General features: G+C 47.3%; 1 protein-coding gene and 1 long non-coding RNA gene across 3 annotated transcripts; one reads left to right on the forward strand and one right to left on the reverse strand.

Moving 5' to 3' along the window:
* Positions 1–74: 74 nt before the first annotated feature.
* SLC10A1 (solute carrier family 10 member 1) lies at positions 75–6,841 on the reverse strand. The gene is given in 9 exon segments (XM_032113600.1): positions 75–1,832; positions 2,935–3,039; positions 3,042–3,130; positions 4,077–4,160; positions 4,454–4,548; positions 5,504–5,714; positions 5,821–5,862; positions 6,423–6,645; positions 6,648–6,841. Coding segments are annotated over 9 exon segments (1,182 nt in total). The 5' UTR covers positions 6,823–6,841; the 3' UTR covers positions 75–1,674.
* On the forward strand, positions 5,767–15,339 carry LOC116446214. 2 transcript variants are annotated; one of them, XR_004241085.1, is made up of 5 exons: positions 5,767–5,928; positions 6,446–6,616; positions 6,946–7,132; positions 10,293–10,451; positions 11,700–15,339. It is a non-coding gene; the product is annotated as an uncharacterized LOC116446214 (long non-coding RNA). The 2 variants fall into 2 exon arrangements; XR_004241084.1 differs by having other exon boundaries at positions 6,446–7,132.
* Positions 15,340–18,536: the final 3,197 nt, after the last annotated feature.

The raw sequence follows: 18,536 nt of genomic DNA on the forward strand, positions 1-18,536 counted from the left end.
TGTTTCAGTGTTTGTGCCTTCCAGTGGCAGCAGTCCTCTGCAATCCCTCTATTTCTCAAGGCATCACCCACAAGAGAACTTCAGAATTTATTTCTAAAAACAATGTGTTTTCATATAAAGTGCTTTACAAAGCTATTCTGGTAATTGTTGAAATCTTTTAAAAGATCTTCATACCCTAGGCTAGAATTTGGATAGATTGTAGGAGGCGCAAAGTGGTTTCTCTGAGGGCGAGGTCTTGGCCTTGTGGGAGGTCAGGAGATTGGCGTCTGCAGCCCTGCTGCCCTCTCCCTGCTGCTGCAGAGTTCCTGGGTGCCAAGCTAAGGAGGGAGGAGGAGCTTTTGTGTCTGGAGGTGGCAGTGTATAGGCCTGCCAGGCGCTCCCAGGAGCAGGCATTGAGAGGGGGTAGGATCCACAGTTAACTGGATTGTTAACAGCTTTGGGGCATAGGAGGCTTCGTTATCAGAGCCGTAGTGGTGCAGATGCGGGACCTCATCCCAAGAGGTGTGGAACAAGGAGGCTTTAACTTCCAGGGTTAAAGGTAGCATTCACACCCACCAGGGTGGAAGGTCAGCCATGTTGAGGTCTCAAGTCAGTTGATCCTTCTTACTTGGATGATGATGGGCATCTGTGTCCAGGTGGGACTTGGCTTCAACTGGAACCCAGGTAGCTGAAGGTACTTGGTGTGATGAAAGGCATCATAGACTTCTCTCTCTCAGGCTAAATGTGAAGTATTACGTGGTCTATAGGTAGTTACTCTGAATTCTGTTTCTCGACTGCACTACTTACTTGCCTTGCAAGCAGCATGAGTAGGTGTCTGCATTTTCCCAGGGGAGCTTCTTGTAATGATGAGCTTCCTGTTAAAAACAGACTTCAGGCTTTGCAGTATGGAGACTTACATTGATTTCTGGCCAGAAATTACTCTGTGTTTATTAAGTATAGGTTCTTGATGTGAACCTGTTTATTCTTAGTTGAGATGAACTACAATAGTTTAGACATTGGACATGTCGATGCCAGCCTTTCCTGGTAGAGTGTGTGTAGTGTGACCGTACCTAGGTGGTGTCTAGAGCAGGTGTGTTGAGTTCACTGACTGCTACAAAGGAAAGCGCGTTCAAGGTTCATCTGGCTTTGGAGGTACAGCTTGCTGGGCCCAAACTCAACACACAAAAGCAGTTTGTGTGGCTGTGATCATGGTTTGTGTGGACTCTGCTGTGTGGGATCACTGGTACCACGGTATCCATTGGAAGATGGGAGCAACCAACAGCCCGTGGGCTGCTTGGCTGTGCATTGAGTCTCGCTGGCGTCTGCACAGAGAAACTTCCAGAGGTCATCTGGGTCTGTTAGAGAAATTGCATTAATCTGCAGTGGTATCGTGAGGATCTGCTTCCGTCATGTGCCAGCAGGACAGTTACAGGTAAGTGAAATTAAGACAGGGACCTGATGTCAGCAGTGACTTTCTTACAGGCAAAACTGGGACAGTCACTTGGCAGCATGTTCTTCAGCTGTCCCAAAGGGTTGTCACAGTGACTTTGAAGTCACTGAAAGTCTCCTTTCTGGGCTGACAGAGCCAGGCTTAGTCAGGAGCAAGGTCTTTGGAGAATAACAGTGTGGGTGCAGATGGCTCCGTGGCTGGTGTGTAATGAGCATGTAGATAAGTCTGACATAATGGCTGGAGACCTATGAGCTGGCTGCAGAAGGTGGAGCTTGGAGGGTTGGGAGAGTAGCTGCTGCAGAATCCATATATTGTTTTCCACTGTTTCTGCAATGTCTTGACACTGATTTTGTATCTTGAGCACTAATTGTGTCCACACCTGCACAGATCACTTTTGCTGCTTCTGAAGAAAGAGAAAAATGTGAGAATAGGCAGTTCTGAAACTAGGTTAGGGAAGGGTGGTGACAGCTACAACTGGGATTACTGTGTGATTTAAAACGAGAGGAAGGAACTTGGGAGCCTTGCCAGAAGACTGAAGCCATTTTCTTTCCAGTCATTTATGACTTGGAGGCTGGAAAACAACCCTTTTGTTACAGTAGTCTTGCCAGCACTTCCATGGCTGTTTCCAGTATCAACGGCTTTGCACTGAACACACACCCGAGGATCCAAATTAGTGTGGTTTTTCCCCCCATTAAGTTATCCTTCAGCATAGTTATAAGATGTAGTAAAGTGATCCTGAAGCAGCTCTGTAGCAGCTACTCTGCTGCATCTCTCTCTCAAGGCACTGGAGAAAGCTGGACTGGCAGCATCAGAGGGGTGACAGGTGGAGGATCTCATTTAGCAGTGCCTCCTTCAGCTATCTGTGCAGTTAGTCAGCTGAGCTTTGGCATTACGGACCTGCTGGAGTTGGAGAGTCTACTTCACATCTATACCAATATTGTATATATTTTTAAATTAAGTTCAATCTTTTTACATACTTCTCTAGAAAAAGATCCAAATGTTTCCTTCCTTTGGCTGCAGTACTTGGTAGTTCTGTCCTCTTCTCCCTCACCCCACTTCAAAAGCGACGCCCTTCAGGGAATCACTTAGCAGCTTGAAGCAAAGCTGGGATTTGTTGCATTGAAGAATATGTAATGTTTTTGTGTAGTTTTAGCCGCACGCAAACACCCCTGTTCTTTGCTCAGTGCAAGTCATGACTTTTGCAGGGTGTCCAGTGTAGCTTAAAGCACTGGACTGTGAAAACCTGAGCCCTGATAGTTTTGATAGTATGTAACTGTATGAAACATTCTGCTGGTGCAAGAAGTCCATGAAATTTCTAAGGTCTTCAGTTACCTCTGAATTTTTGACTCTGATTTAAATTTAATGTACTGGGTATGTAATCCCGAGTTAAAGAGCGACTGGATTCTGACTTCATTTTAAAGCAGTGATTCATTGGTAGTTATATTGTAAGCATGTGTGGCTTAGCTTGGAAAGCATAAGAAAGAAAGGAGCAAAGCTGTACCTGCCATTGGCTTACTTTATTCTGTCATGGGTCCGAAAGACCAGGATGAGCAGAAATCCCTCTCCAAGCTGGAGCAGCAAGTAGAGTAGTGGGAAGAAGTACAGGGGCTGATGATCTCTGGGGCGAAGGCGACCTTGAGGATAGCTGAGCAAAGCTATGCGTTCTGGCAGCCAGTTTCCATGCACACTGTCTGCCTGCAACTGAAGGAGAAAAAAATAGATTACAGATTAAAATTGCTTTCAGACAACTGAAAAAGAACCCTGCCCACCTTGCTGGTGTATCTGCCTGTGCCTAAAAGCTGCTCTGTCTGGAAAAATACTGCAATCCCTAGAAGGTTTTGCCTCCTGCTCCCCTTGCAATGGGCAGAGACAGATGATGTTACAAATGTGAACTTTGTTCATAATGGTATTGGAAGCCTTGTGTCCTGTTCTGGACTCTGCATCTTCTTGCAGGGAAGGAACCTCCTTCTGAGGTCATAAGAGTCCAACATACGAAGGTATAAAATAGGACTAGGAGGATTCCTACCTGGTTTAGGTAGGATGAGGAAAAGAAGGAGGAGCAGGTTTTGTATGCCAGGTTTTCATTCTAAATTCCTGGGGCTGTAGCTGAATGCACTGACTGGTTTGGGGTAGCAATCAGCTGGGGACTAATTGTGTCACTTGGGGTTTGAGCTCTGTTGGTACTTCTCAGTTCTTTGGATTTGGGGTTTTTTGGGTTTGGAGTTTCTTTTGGTGCTAATAATTCTCCCAGCTTCATTACTGAGACCAGAGGTTGGAAATACGTTTAGCAGGTCACTAGTGACCTTAAGACAAAACAATCCATCTGCTTGTTCAGTGAACCTTCCATGGTGATCAGGTGCCTGTGTCAAAAAAAACCTGCTTAGCTATTCCTCCCTCATCAGATAAGCCAAGCAGAGGTTAAAGTAATTTCTCTTCCCACTCAAAGTATGGGAGTCAATGGCTTGGGACCAGCTTGTACTGTGTCTGGTTGTATTCCTAGGTCCTATTTTGGGTGACTGGGGTCAGTGTTCTACAGAGGTATATCCCTAAAATCCATGTTTTCACCATTGCTCTGCGAAGCAGAGCTGCCATACTTCTCTGTTCCTGACGAGAGAGAGAGAGGGGAGGTAGGTGTGGAAGAACATACCAGTCATCGAGCTTGAAGGCTGCAGAGACAGTATAGCCCAGCAGGAATCCAGTGAGAGGCATTAAGGCAGAAGATCCCAGGAGGTGTTGCAGTGGGGATTCTGTAACATGCGTATCAAACAAGGAGTCCCGTGGAAAAGAAATATATATGGACGGATTCTTGGTAGATGTTTCAGAGATGTTTATTTCTCCAGCCGCAGGGCCGGGGCTCTGCCGAGGAACTGCTCAATCACGGGACCCGAGGGTCCCTGCCCACACAGGGGAACACAAAACAACCGATGGGGAACGAGGCTGAGCAGGGGCAGGGAAACCCCGTGTCCGTCCCAGGGCCCCTCTCCCAGGGCTACATGGCAGGGGGAGGAGACCCCGACAAGGAGGGATGGTGAGAAGACGACCATGATACAGCTTCCCATGTTGGCCACAGACAGAACAATTATAGCAGCAGATGACAGTAGAAGCATAACCATCCCTGCCTAAAATAGAAGTGATTGAGATGAGGACAAGAGAGAAATCCCCAGCAAAATTGGGCTCATCTGTTAGAAGCAGCTGTACCCAGTTCCCCGTCCATCACGTGCGAAGTACACAGAGGGCGTAAGTGACTCTCATGGACGTAAATGTTATCAGTAATCAACAAGAGACCGTCACGGGCTGTTACCGAGAGAGACCTTAAATAACCAAATACCTTTCTGGTCTGTATGTGAAATGACTGGTCTTGCTGCACAAGCTGCTTGCTTCTCAGGCATTGCTACATGTCTCTGTACAGGTCCCTTTGTGACTCTAGTCCACCCCAAGCAGGTGCCAAGGAAGCCACTTTACTCACAGGTAGAGCCTAGTGGAGTTCTTGAGTTAGACAATAGTGTTTGTGGTTGTCTGGATTTCTGTTTTGCTGTTTAAATGCCTGATGTATAAAGGAGGCAGGGACATGATTCCAGGCATGAGTGGACACTTGGTGATCTAGTGGCTTCTGTTGAATAGGTATCTCAATGACTTCAGCAGCAACATTGTGATTTGGTTTTTGCCTAGTGCTAGATGTCTGAGAACAGTGGGGTGGGTTTCATTTGTTTTGGGATGGTTATTGTGTGTTTGGTTTTTATCTGGGTTCTGCTTTGGTTACAGCAGTAGTTGAGGGTGGTGCCTATGAGGTTCATTAGTGCTGATACAGCAAAAAACCCCCAAAGTTAAAACTGAAGCCAAGGAGAGCAATGTAGGAAGTTGGCTACAAAATGTCTGCCTGGAAAATACGGAGAACTTCTCCTTGGGCAAATATCGTAATCACTGAAGTGGTGAAGTGGATGTCTTGAGCTCAGTCCTCAACCCTGTCATTGATTTGTGTCATGTCTTAAAGAAGTTAATATGTCTGCGATTCTATGTTTGAAAACTTCCTCAAGGCCCTTGACTGAAAGGCCACTAGCACAGGATAGTTCTTACCTTGGTGACAAAGCCAGTGTACTGTGGTTTCTTCTCATTCAAGATGATGCCAATGGCACAGGGGATTAACATCAGCACCATGGAGGTGATTATTCCTTTGTAAGGTACCTTGCCCTCCAAATCACCCTCATAGAGTCCTCCTGAGTAAAGGTACAGAAGCAGTGGCAGTAATCCAATTGCCAGGACCATTGAGCATGCGGTCATAGCAGCACTGAGATGAAGAAAGGACCCCTCAGTAGAAGAACAACACTTTTTAAAAATGGAATATGCTCATCTGATTACTTGCCTGGACAGATGATTTTAATGTAAGACTTTACCTTGCTTTTTCCCAGCTTGTCACTGAGATCTCCCCAACATCACTGACAGGTTGTAGAAGGATGTGATATGAATGGAGAAGTGAGAAGATGACTCAAGTTTCACACAAGGTGAGAAAGAACCCTTGTCATGGGTACAGTTCACATTTCAGAAATTCACAACTGAGAGAAAAAGTAATACTTTGCATTTTCATGCTGGATCTTGCTTTATTGCTAGGGTTTGTTGGAGAGCGGTGTTCTGCTAGTTCAACGTTTCTCCCTGATGCAGCCTCTTCAGGCAGCATGACCAGTTTACACAGAACTCCACGGATACATACAGCATATATATATGCTCTATGTACTGCTACATGGAGCTGAAAAAGTGTTCCTGCACCCATGTCATCAAGAGCAGCATGCCAATGCTTCAGAGAAAGGAACAAAGTCCCGTTGTAAACAGGGACAAATTAACTTACCGAGCAATATGGGTGCTTTAAAAATGTTTTGGACTTAGTATTTCAGTCTTTGTCCAGCTTCTTGCGGCCTCCTTATATTGATTAAATTAGTTTCAGAACCAGTCATATGACTAGATTGGCCTGGACAATCAACGGGTATGTAGCTTTCCTTACCTGAGGTTCATGTCCCCTCTCAGTGCCAGGCTCAAGATGTTGGAGAGGTTTCCCCCTGGGCAGCAGCCACAGATGAAGATGGCCAGGGATTCCGAGGTGCCCAGCTGGAAGAGCTTGCCCAATAAGAATGCTGTCAAGGGCATGATGCTGTACTGAGCCATTATGGCTATTGCCACATCTTTAGGTCTCCTGAGGTGAGTTGTGATCTTGGCTATCTCCATTGTCCCAGAGACATCATGTTGATGAGGAGGACCACGATAAGGATTACATTCAGGGCTGTGTCTGTAGCCTGCTGTGCAAATGCAAAGGGTGGTGCCACACTGGTCAGAGAGGTGCTGCTCTGCGTGCAACCTGGGCTCCACAGTTCTGGGCTATCAAAAGCTCCCTTGGTCTTGTTCATCTTGCTGAGGGGTTAGGAGGCCCCTACTACTGTAAGTGGCTGGGAAGGTGAGGGAAGGATTGATTCAGAAGTCCAATAACATAACATTAAATTAATGCAAGCAAAACATGAGCTCTCTTTCAGGACACCACTCTTACCCTTCAGCAGCTGTTGAAACAGAAATCTGTGTTTAGAGCGATCAGCTCTGAACCCCATTCACTTTGGAAATATCCTGTGCAGTTTGTGTAGCTTCTGCTCTGGTCCTCCACCTCCTCCAGCATCCACCCTCACAGTGAGACAGCTGCTGAGAGCAAGACAGAGACAGTTCAAGGTGGGTAGAGACAACAGGTAAAGACGGGCACTTCATACAAAGGAAAATGAACCAGAGCTCCTCTCATCCACATGATACTGCTGAGGCCAATGCTTGAAAACATGATGCATCCAGGGTACTTTATTTTTAATGAGATTATAAAATACTTATTCTTCTGGACATAAATAAATCTTTTGATAGCAAGGTCTAGGAAGAAATTACTCTGTGGGTGAGTAATTTCTCTAGTAAACTCTTAGGGGCCTTCATGTCTCTTTTCCTGATGTGTTGTCTGACACTGTCTAGAAATTTTTTGGTTGCATATAGGAAATAATTCTCCGAGTCTTACCAACATTGAAAATATTATTCCCTCCTTAGCGCTGAGGGAAGGTTCTGCATGGTAGGAACCTCAACTGACCTCTGCAGTGCAAGGCTGGGCTCGATGGGCATCCAGGCCGTCCAGGACCTGGGGTGTTCTGCACTGAGATCCAGCTGGGGCTGCAGACATGACACAAACTCTCCAGGCAAAGGCAAACAGGCAGCTGTCTCCCCACCCCCAGACTGGTCCCTGTGCGTGCTTTCAGTACAAGGCTGCACGGCGTGACACACTCAGTGCTCTGGTGTGCAGGGAAGCAAGGCCTGAGCAGCTGCTGCTGGGGTGGGAAGAGGGACTGGAAAGGTGGTTGATCCTCCAGCTTCTGCAAAGGTGTCTGCTGCTCATCCTGTCACTGCTCCCTGTCCCTGGCTTCCCTACACCTGCCATGCTGGGGAATGGCACGTTGCCTGCCTTGCCCTCAGGTGTCATGCTTCCTGAACCCTCGGCAGGTTTTGCCTTCATTTAAGGCATTTATTGCCTTCAGATTCACCTGAGCCATCCCCTAGCTCAAGGGAGGGACTCTAGAAACAGACAGAGCCAAGCGCATTAAACTAGAGCAAAATGTTACCTTAGTACCAGTGGATGCAGCTGTGGGAAGCTTTGGCAGATCACCCCCTGCTCCATCCTTTCCTGGCTGAGCTTGGTGAGCAGTAGTACTCTTCAGTCCTGCTTCAAGAAAATCCCCCTGGTAAGACCCTGTCCTCTGCTTGCAGGATCTAAAGCCTGGGTCTAAAAGAAGCCTCACAGATAGGGAAGTTGTTGTTAAATGATAGTTGTACTAACAGGACTGGGGAAGGGATTTTAACCGGGGAGGTTTGCGGCACTGTGGCTGAGCTCTAATTCCTTTGCTGGAGGGCATTATGATGCTGCAGTAGCATGTCCATTGCTTCTATTCATCTGGGAGCTCAGCAGGCTCAGCCTCTGCAGCCCTATTGCTCTGGAAACACTGCTGGAGGCAGGCAGGAATGTCAGAGCTGTTCTCCGTGTTCCTCCCCACTTGCTCTTGCTTTCGTTGGGAACTTTGTTTTCCAGGCAGGCAGCCAGGCCGGAAAAGCACCACCAACAGCTCAGGAGGCTAGCACAGGCATCCCTCATCGGGGGAAAGGAGCAGTGCCTGCGGCTCCCAGTGGCTCTGCACATCCATGCCCATGGCTTCTCCCTTCTTTGTGAGCACCACACTGCCATTCTTGGGGACAAGGGTGCCTTCAGCAAGTCACAGACGGTGCCTTGAGCCCCCTGTGTCACTGTGGTGGCAGAGTAGTGCCTGGGCTCATTGCTGGGCCCTGACTGAGCAGGTGGGGCGAGGTGGCCTGCAGCACTGCGTGCATTTCGATTTTCTGCGGGCATCTGCAAGACTGCCAGGCACAAGCAGGGGCTGCCCAAGCAGCACACAGGCAAGTTCCATAAGAATCGAGAGAAAGTGCAGGAGCAAAGCTCACAGCAATTCCTTATCTCTTTCTATCCCTCTCTTCAGGATTTTTTTCCCCTGTGAATCCCTAGCCTTCCTAAAGAGATGCTTGTTTTTCACTGTGTTTGCCTTTCAGCTGTGTGCTGAATTTTGTAAGAAATGCAAAAAAAGTCAAGACAAGCAATTAAGTGGTTATAAATTGTCACTGCCTTGGCAGCACCCCCTCTTCCCCTAAACTCAGTGTAGCTCAGGTTTTTAAAATGACAGTGTTCTGACACTCTCATCCTTTGTCTTTGCAGGGCTGTAGAAGAATGTTTCAATGACTCTAATAATTAAAAAAATGCCTGCTAGTTGTTCATTGTTCAAGCATTCCTGCTGGTTCCCTGTAGTTAATGGAGAAAACACCACAGGAGCCAAGGAAGAGACTGGTTGAGGAAAGCAGAATAAATTAGGGTCGTTATTTCACACTGGTTTATGCTTGGACATCCAGTTATTTGACATGGGCACCAGAGCTGGGAGTTTGCATTCAAGAGCCAAAGAGCTGCATCTCGGCTGTAAAGCTGCTGCTCCCTGCGGTGGGACCTGGGAAAGGGGATGGCTGAAGGGATGGTTGGAGGAAGGAGCATGCTCTCATGCCGGAGGGCAGCGGGCCCGGGTGTTGCATGGGATCGCTGCTGATCTCGTGCCCAAGTCATCTGCCTCGGTTCAGAGGATGCTTTTGCCTTGCAGAAGCTGTCTCTTTAATCCTGGGGAAAGCGTGCCTTTTCCTTCCTTCCTTCGGCCACTTCCCGGAAGGGCTGAGTTCCTAAAAGGCAAACTTGCAGCTGCTCCTGCAGCGTTGCCCGCCTTTCCCCCGGGAGCGGAGGGGCGCTGCCCGGCCTGGCCCCGGCTCGCAGGGCTCTCCTGCGCGGCTGCTGCCGCTGGAGGGCACTGGTCGCATGCCCAGCGCCTCGGTGCTCGCCCAGGAGAGCACGCCGCCCAAAACACCACCGCAGACTGCTTAGATCGCCTTGGCGAAGTAAGATGTTCCCAAATTCAGAGGTACGGTCTAATGCAGTAGGCATCAAGGGATGCTTACCAAGCCGGAGGCATTGAAGGAAGTATTTAAAAAAAGAATAAGAAAATGTATACAATTTTGCAGACTTCCTGTTGGAGCTCAAAATGAGCTGTGTTGTGCTTTTTTTTTTGTTTGTTTGTTTGTTTTGGTTTTTTTTGTTTTTGTTTTTGTTAGTTGGTTTGTTTGTTTTGGAAGGAGTTAGTGCTTCATGCTTTCATAATGTAGGTTCATAAATTCATCTGATAAATACAAAATGGCTTATGTGCCCCTTTCAGTGGTGGGGAGCTGAAGTCCAATTTCTTAGTTTGCAGCTGGGATCATCATCTCTTCTGTGTTTTTACAGAATTTAACATAACCTGAGCTCAGTCCAGTGGTTGTCCAAAGGCCCTGTTTCAGCAGATGTGCCCGACAGGAGCAGTGGTGCTCAATTATGTCAGATTTCACACTGTTGGCCCACAATACAAGACATGACTTTGACCTCTGGTGCCCACATCTTGCTCAGGTAAGGTTTGTTAAAACAGTGAGAACTGTACAGTTCTGTGCTTGGCTAATGAATTTGCTCATTTCTGTGTGATTTTGAGGCAATTTGCCCACCACAGCCCTGCCCACATGCAGGCACTATGCTGGAGTGGGGATGGAACAAGGAGAGCTTCTGCAGAGACAATCGTGATTTGTTATGACCTGTTCCAGCGGTGGCTGAGGGCTTCGTCCCAGCTGGAGACCCAGGCTGGACACCCAGGCTGGACTCAGCAATGTCAGCCAGAGCATGCACCAGTTGGTCAGCAGTGAAAAAGAAGCTTGCTCTGATGCCTCCTCTCTGTTAGGGAGGTTATTTTAAATTTGAGTTTGCTGGGCAGGTAGGCACTGTTTATACCTTGAGCAGTGTAGGAAACTCTGTAGAAACAAATGCTGCTCCTGAGAGTGTGAGGTGCTTCAGCCATTTAGACAAACATTTCTATGATATCAGTACACGGAATCTTCCTCTGAATTTCTAGAGTGAGGATTTCCACCAGCACTGGGAAGTACCTGAAGGCCTTGGTGGGTGGGAAGGGCCCTACCCCATCCTTTCAGTGGTGTTACTACCCTAAGGGATTTTAAATTACTCCAGACAGAGAGCTCTGGAGAAGGGTGATGTTTATAGTCGGCAAGCCCAGGTTGCCATGGATTTCTGGCTGCTGTGCTAGATTCTCTCTTTCCCTAAGGAACCTGTAGCAGTGGGCAATGAGATGATACATGGGAAAGATTCGTTTTCACTTGGTGGGAAGCAAGCTGCAGGTTTGGGGCAGAAACCCCCCTGCTGAGGGGGTTGAGGGGAGCACTGGGGGCAACCCATGTTCCCAGATACAAAGGGTGTTCCTGGTTTTTCCTACCTCTGCCTGCAGGAAGTATGTCAGTGTGGTGTTGAAGCAGGGCAGATTTTTTGTGAAAACCTCTACAGAAGGAAGAGTGCTCATGTCTGTGATGGTTATTTTTCTCTGTAGGAAGAGATATTTTTATTGTACAATGTAGTTAGTTATTTACTATGTAATTAGTGGGTCTAGTTAATCTTAAATATTTAATTTCTTTAGGGACCAGATGTCAAAGACATCTTCAGAAAAATTTGACAGCTTAAGTTTTCTTGCAACTTTGATAAAATGCTGTCAGCAGGACATTCCCTAAACGTGTCTCCAATCTGTATAGCCTTGACTATTGCTCTTAGCTTCTCAGGAGAAATGAACCACCTTGTCTACTGTTCGTTTGACCTTTGCAGAGTGATAACTATACAGAAAATCCTGTGTTCTCTCTGGGTCACGTGAGAAGCCTCTCTCTCTTGTCAGAGCTGCTCCAAGCAGCAGAAGGTTGCCCAGTCACTTGCCTAACTTCCAGCTGTGGATGCCGTACACCTACAAAGGGCAATTGCACCTTGGGCTGAGGCAAGTGTGTTCTTTTGTATCAAAGGTTATATTTTAAATTATTTCATTTGGAAGATTGTGCTCAAGTTCTAATGTCATAGCTTTAAACTGCTTCATTAGTGACATGAACTACTCCTCCTTCCTATGTATTGAATATGAAGATTTAATACAGGAGATGGTTAGGAAAGTGGAAAGTGAGAAATAAGGTGTTCAAGAATAGCCAAGGATTAATGAAAAAGTCCGAGACCCTTATGCAAGCCCCTGGGGAGAACCAGGAAGTCTATGACAAGGTAGACTCATCACCCATTTTTTCCCCTCCTGCTACTGCCCAAGCTCCCCTATGAAGAGCAGCCAAATTAACTTCATAAGTGAGAGAAATTTCCACATTAAGGAGAATGCATGGAAACTACCACCAGAGTTACTCTTAGAAATAAGTGCCCAGGTGGCTGTGTGGGAGACCTCTAAAATCACGAGGAAAAACACTCTTTTTTTTGGAGAAAGAAGTAACATGTTAAGTAATGCAAGTGCAAAATAGAACTATGTTTAAAAGCATACCTGACCTTGTAAGACCAAGCTGACCTTTTGGAGTTACAGGGCTAATAAGGAGGAAAATGGTGCTGCTACTGTGGAGGCTGTGGCTTTGCTTGGTTCTTGCCTGTCCCTTCAGGCATCCTGGCATCACTGACTGCCGTGCCTAGAAATGACCTTGTCTCTCTTCTCTCCTACACTTGTGGTTACTCATGGACTTTGCAGGGAAGCCGTAGACTGTGTGTATTAGGAGGTCAGACTTCTCTCTCTCTCTCCCAAAGGTGTTAGGATGTTCAAGAAGATGACATGTCAGTTTCCTTAGCAGCAAAGGACTCCTTGAGAGGTAGAAATGGCTGCAGCAGCCACACTGCGCATTTTTGTGAGGCTGAGGAATGAAATGCCATTGACAGGATGGTTGGAGTCACTCTAGATCTTGCTCCCTGCTCTGTTGCTGTCATCTGTGTGGGGAAAGCAGTGGGGAAAGCTTCCAAAGTGATTTGAGCTTAATAAGAGAGAAGCACAGCACATTCTTGGTACATAAGCATTTTCTTCTAAGCCTTCTTCTGTTTGCATGCACTAAAAGGCTGGTGTAAAAGGCTCCCACGGGACACTCACGGGGGCATCCTGAGTGTTCCAGCCCAAGGGAGCACCCCAAGTGGACATGGAGGACAGCAGGGATTCACAAAGCAGCACCATAGCTGAGGTGGGGCACCTGAAACCACATCCCAAGGGATGTTTGAAGCCTGGGTAGTCCTGGACTGCTGGCCAAGCTCGTGTGATCCACAATCCATCAGTGGAGAAATCCTAAATAAGTATCTGTGTGTTCAGCAGCACTTGGATATGGTGACCTGTTTGTTTACAGAGTAAGCTCTGTGAGTGCTCACTGCTGTGGTTCTGCCAACGTTTTTTAGTTTGGATTTGTGTGCTCCATTTACTTTGTTCCCTTTTTCTTCAACCTGTACTTGTTGTGACTGGACCCTGATTCAGTCTGAAGAGGGAGGATGTGCAGAGTTCATGGTCTTCACTTGCAGGGGAAGAGAGCTGGACCTATTTCCTTGCTTAGCGTCCTGCTGTGGGATGCAGGCAAGCCAATTTCTGCCTCTCTTCCACCATCCTGCTAAAGCCCTGTTACCTCTTCCTGGACTGAGCTATTGGCCTTTCTGCATGGTGCGGATGTGCCACAAAAATTTCAAGAGGACTGTCGAAAAAACTTTTCTTATTTGTGTACTTTACCCATCTGCCATCTTTGGAAGCTCCTTAGGCCCACATGGGCTGAGGTCTGTCTAGAACAGCAGCCTCTGGGTGGCTGGATCCCAGTTTGGGTGCCAAACATACTCCCGGTCCTCATGAATATTTTGCTGAGTTTCTGGGCTGGTGGAAATCTCGCATATTAGGCACTGCTGTGTTATTGGTATTCCTGTGGTCAGCCCCTGTGCTTGGGGCTTGTCCAGGCACCCAGGCAATGGCAAGCCAAACCCAGCAGTGCAGTGCAGTGCTTTTGTCTTGCTTTAATTAATTAGAGTAGGACACAACTATTAGCAGCATGGTTTTGTTTCCATTTGTTCATTCTGACAGCAACTGAAGGAAGCCATTATCTCTACAAGAGGATGTTTCAGCAAGCGTTAGTGTAAATAAAGCTAACAGGATCAGTGCAAAGGAGAGGATCACGTTCTCTTAAGGACAGCAATCGATAATCAGGATGTTACATGCCAAATCTCTTCAAGAGGCATTGATAGCGGGTTCACACTCAGATCAGCCTTTAATCTTGGAGGATCACTGACCTCTTTACTGGCTGATACACTTCCCACAGTCTACCTGCCCTGTAACACAAGTCTCCCTGTAAGACGTGTAGCAGATCGTTCAGTGCCTTCAGACACAAAGAAAAGAAGTTGATGGCACCCACCTGCCTCTTTCGGCCAAGACATTTCTGTATGCATCAGGCTAAAGATGGGAGGTCAGGTGTGGGCTTGACACTGGATAATATTTCACAATCTTCCCCACTCCATGAGCAGCAGCAACATTGAGCACACCTGAAAACTGTGTGCTCCTCTGGCCCCTAAGCCAGGGACAGCAGCCTCAGTTTTAACTTTCCTGCAGCACTTGGCTGCAAGCAACATTTTTACTGGAAGCAAAATGACACTGAAGATCTGTTCTTCTTGCTGACAAATAAAATACTTAAGCACTGTGATGTTGGTTAAAAAATCTTCTTAAAATTTTTTGTGCATCCCTGGAGGAAAATGACGAGATGTATACTGCAGGGTGTTCATTCTTGAGATCTCCAGTGTTTCCTATACCCCTCATTTCAGTGTAAGTCTTCTGATCTTTGCTGTTTGGCCCAAAGCTCTGGGCATTAGGTGAGCTACTCAATTTTATTTTACAAAAAAAAAGTTTGTAACCCTCAGGGATTTGCAGAAAAGTTTGAAAATGTGATCATAAACTTCAGGAAACCAGAGTGCAAGTAGGAAAAGCTCAAATGTTTGTAATTTTCTTTAAAAAACAGAACAAAATGCCTCACAATTTTAAAGCTGTGATTCTCTGGAGCCTGATGCATAATTTTTGAGTATGTGGGGTTGGCAGTGCCGGAAAGGATGCTTTTCGCTGCCCAGATCATAGTTTTCTGCTGGGAATTTTAATTACCAGCTTTAACTGTTTCTGCACCTTTTTCTTGGCTGGCCTCTCCTGCAGCTGAGGAGCCTCTCCCACCTCTGGGGGCTTGGAAGGGCAGCCAGAGGTGGTGGCAGTGGCCAGGATCACCCCAGTGGCAGAGGCTGGGCTGTTCTGCCTGGTTGTGTCTGGCCACATCCTTCAGACCTGCTGGGCAGCAAAGCTTCTCCAAGGTCTTGCAGCCCGCTGTCCAGGTGGGGAAGGTCCAGGGACCTCACCAGGGGCAGCAGCACCCCTTGTCCCCCACTCAGTTGCAGAGAGGGGGTGTGAACAGCTTGGCTTGGAGGATTGTCTCCCACCTGCAAAGCTTGCTGTAGGGATGTGTTCTTCCCTGAGGGCTCACGAAGGGCAGAGGCTCTTTCGTCCAGGGGCTTGTTTGCACGGCTGGTGACTCCTGGGAGTGGGGCCGCAGCGTGACCCTGCACTCGGCAGGGCACAGAAAGGCACGGTGCCTTCCCAGAAATCCTGCAGGGATACAGCAACACTGCTGGGCTCTTCCTCCTCTGCTTCTCCCTTCCCAAGCCACCTCCCTTGGGTACTGCTCTTTCATATTTTTAGAAAGCACAGTTGATGTTTTTCAGCACTGGCTTTGCACATCAGCAGCCATTGCACAACGAGCTCTCGGGCCATTTATTTCGCAAGCAAGGGCTGAACCCTGCGACAGTGTTTTCCGCCACCTCGTCAGGAGCACTCTGGGCTCTAGCTGCTTCAAAATGGCAGCTATTGTTCCGTGTCTCTGCCCTGCTTGAAACCAGGCCTCCCCCAGACATGTTTTAATAGCTCTTCTCTGTGATCTATTTATCCCCACGTGCCTTCAGGGGGAATGGGGAAGGGCTCATTCCTATTTTAGGCACCAATGCACCAACATGCTGCAAGCAGCCCCTTTCTCTGCCTCCCAGCTTTCTGAGGGAGTCCTAATTTAATCTAGCATGAGTGCCTTGCAGAGCTGGAGGGTCTGGAGGCTGGCCATGCTCACTACACCAGGGTCTGTGCTGCATGGGCACGGGCCAGCCCATCCTTTACAGAATGATGCCTGCAATAGGGAAGTTATACTGCGGCCTGCTCAATCAAAGATTTGAATTTATAAAAAACAAAATATTAGCCCTCGGGATAAAGGAAGGCAACAATGAGCAGCGGCTTTGTTTTACAGCTAGAGGATGACCATGGAGATTAGTGGAGCCATTTATTACTTTTGGTAAGAGAATTGGCAAGACAAGTAGAAAACTTCAGAGGCTACAGGCTGGCTGGGCAAAGTTCAGTTGTCCTTCCTCCCTGGCTGGGCTTAGGGACTCAGTATGTTAATAAGGTGCACCCATATTAACATTTTATATCCATCATTTCCCACAAAAATATCTTATTACAGAGAGCTTGTTTCTCCACCCCCCTATAGTAAGCAACTGTGGGTCGTGTGGTTCCTGTGAAACCACCCTTAGCTAACCCGTGCCTATCTCCAACTAATCTTTCAGGGTTCTGACTGTTTTCACATTTTCTCAGCTGGGCTGAGCGCCCTTCCAAATTGACAGCCTGATGCCAGCCACACTGATTTATGTTCCCTGAGAAATACAATTGTAACTATTTCAATTACAAGAGTCCTCAGAATCCTAAATGTCTCCAAAGTTGTGAAGAATGCCCCAGTCTAGGACCACAACAATCCTACCTCTATAAATTTTTTCCCACTATATTTTCCTGAATTTGCCTGCATCCGATACTTCAGTGGGAATGATGTATTCCATTCCAGATGTACTTCCAGCATGTGCACATCTGCATGGCACACTATCTGCTTCCTCTGACATGATGCCCACACTTCCAGACTATACCAGGACTCCTTTCTCTCACTAAGGCTTCTCCCTAGGAAAACACCTTTTGGTTTGTCCTGCTCCTCCCTGTATTTGCTCATCCACTTTGAAAATAAGCTCTCCATAACCCAGGATATTATTTGTGTTTGTTTTGGGCTTGTTCAGGGTTTTGCTAGCAAAAAGGGCACAATTCTGGCAGGTTCTTAGGACAATGTGCTTTATTTCAGGCACAGGCAAACCCGTTGCACTTAGCATGTGTGCAAGTGGCTGTGCAGTGCTGCATTCACCTACAGAGGTATATAAAGGGTAATGATAATGTTGCCCAGAAGGCTAACACATCAAAGGCCAAGGAGCAGTTAAAATGTATTATGAGCTGTTGGCAGTGATTGTGGGGGGTATTCGTGTGTTGCTGATTTGGACGGCCAGAGTAAATGAAAACCCTCTGGATTAATTGGTACACCAAAGAGATTTGGAGGAAAATGGAGGCTGATGGAAAATGACAAACAAGGGAAAACACAGATAGCTGTGTGTGCTGACCTGCTGTGGGGCGCTGCTGATTAACTTGCAGCTCCCTACTGTGCCCTGGGAAGCCGGGCAAGAGCTGGGGGTGCCCCACCAGCAGCTCATCCAGCACTTTGGTGGGAACAGACTGAGCCCCACAGTGCATCTGCAGCACCGCTATTTCAGCACAGCCAAGTGGGTAGTTAGAGGTGAGACTTACCAGGTGTCTTGTGACACCTGGACACTACGGGACAAGAGTTTAATTACTTTTAATGATGTGGGGTGCTGGGGGAGGGAGAGGAGGCCGTGTGGTGCCTGGTGTCACAGAGCAACCGAAGCTGGGAACTTCAAAATGGATTTGCACAGAGGCTGCTGGCTGAATCAGATGACAACCAGAATTGAATGATACGGTCCCATCTTTAACTAGGATACCCACATTGCAACTACTGTTTTATGGTTTATTATTAATGCTTCAATTTCACATAAATGGCATCCAACCTAAGTGTTACACTGGCAGCCATACAAACTCCAATTGTACCAGCTCACTGACATGCTAATTGAGCAGCTGGAGCAGGAGCACTAAACACAGCACCAGGTAAGTCATGCCCTTGCAGACCACCTTCCTGGTGTTTGGGGCAGGGTACTCATGCTGAGGATAGTGGGCAACTGGGGCTGACATGGGGGTCTTTCATATGTCCACACTGGGGCTGCGAAAGAGGGTCCTTGTCTTCTTTCTGATTAGCAGCTGTGTTCACCAATGGGTTTCTAGAGAATTGTGCCAAAGCCAACCTGCCATAACTTGTGCTGGTATCAGTGATCTCTCATCTGGACATCACATGGTTCCTCCTGCCTATTACTTCCTCTGTCTTGCCATGGTCTGACCTACTCATCACTGACTCTGGTAGAGACACTTTTTTACTGCTAGTCTTGACTAGACACCTCCAGTTTGGGTGGTTTTCTGTTCTGTTCCACCAGTTCCTCCTGCAGCTCAGAAGTTTGTTTCATTCCTGTCCTGAACTCCACGCTTTGCATGTTTCTCTCTTGCAGACTTGAGGAATCCTTGTCATGGGAAGAAAAGCACAGAACGTGATGTGCTTCTGGTCATCTGGTGATTTACAAGGTCTCTTTCTTCTCTCATTGTCATTTCAGTGCATGGAAGAGGGGAAGAAAGAGGCTGCTCTAACTGGCAGGTTCTCCCAACCACAT

The sequence above is a fragment of the Corvus moneduloides genome, chromosome 6 (assembly GCF_009650955.1).
Source record: "Corvus moneduloides isolate bCorMon1 chromosome 6, bCorMon1.pri, whole genome shotgun sequence".
Taxonomy (NCBI): domain Eukaryota; kingdom Metazoa; phylum Chordata; class Aves; order Passeriformes; family Corvidae; genus Corvus; species Corvus moneduloides.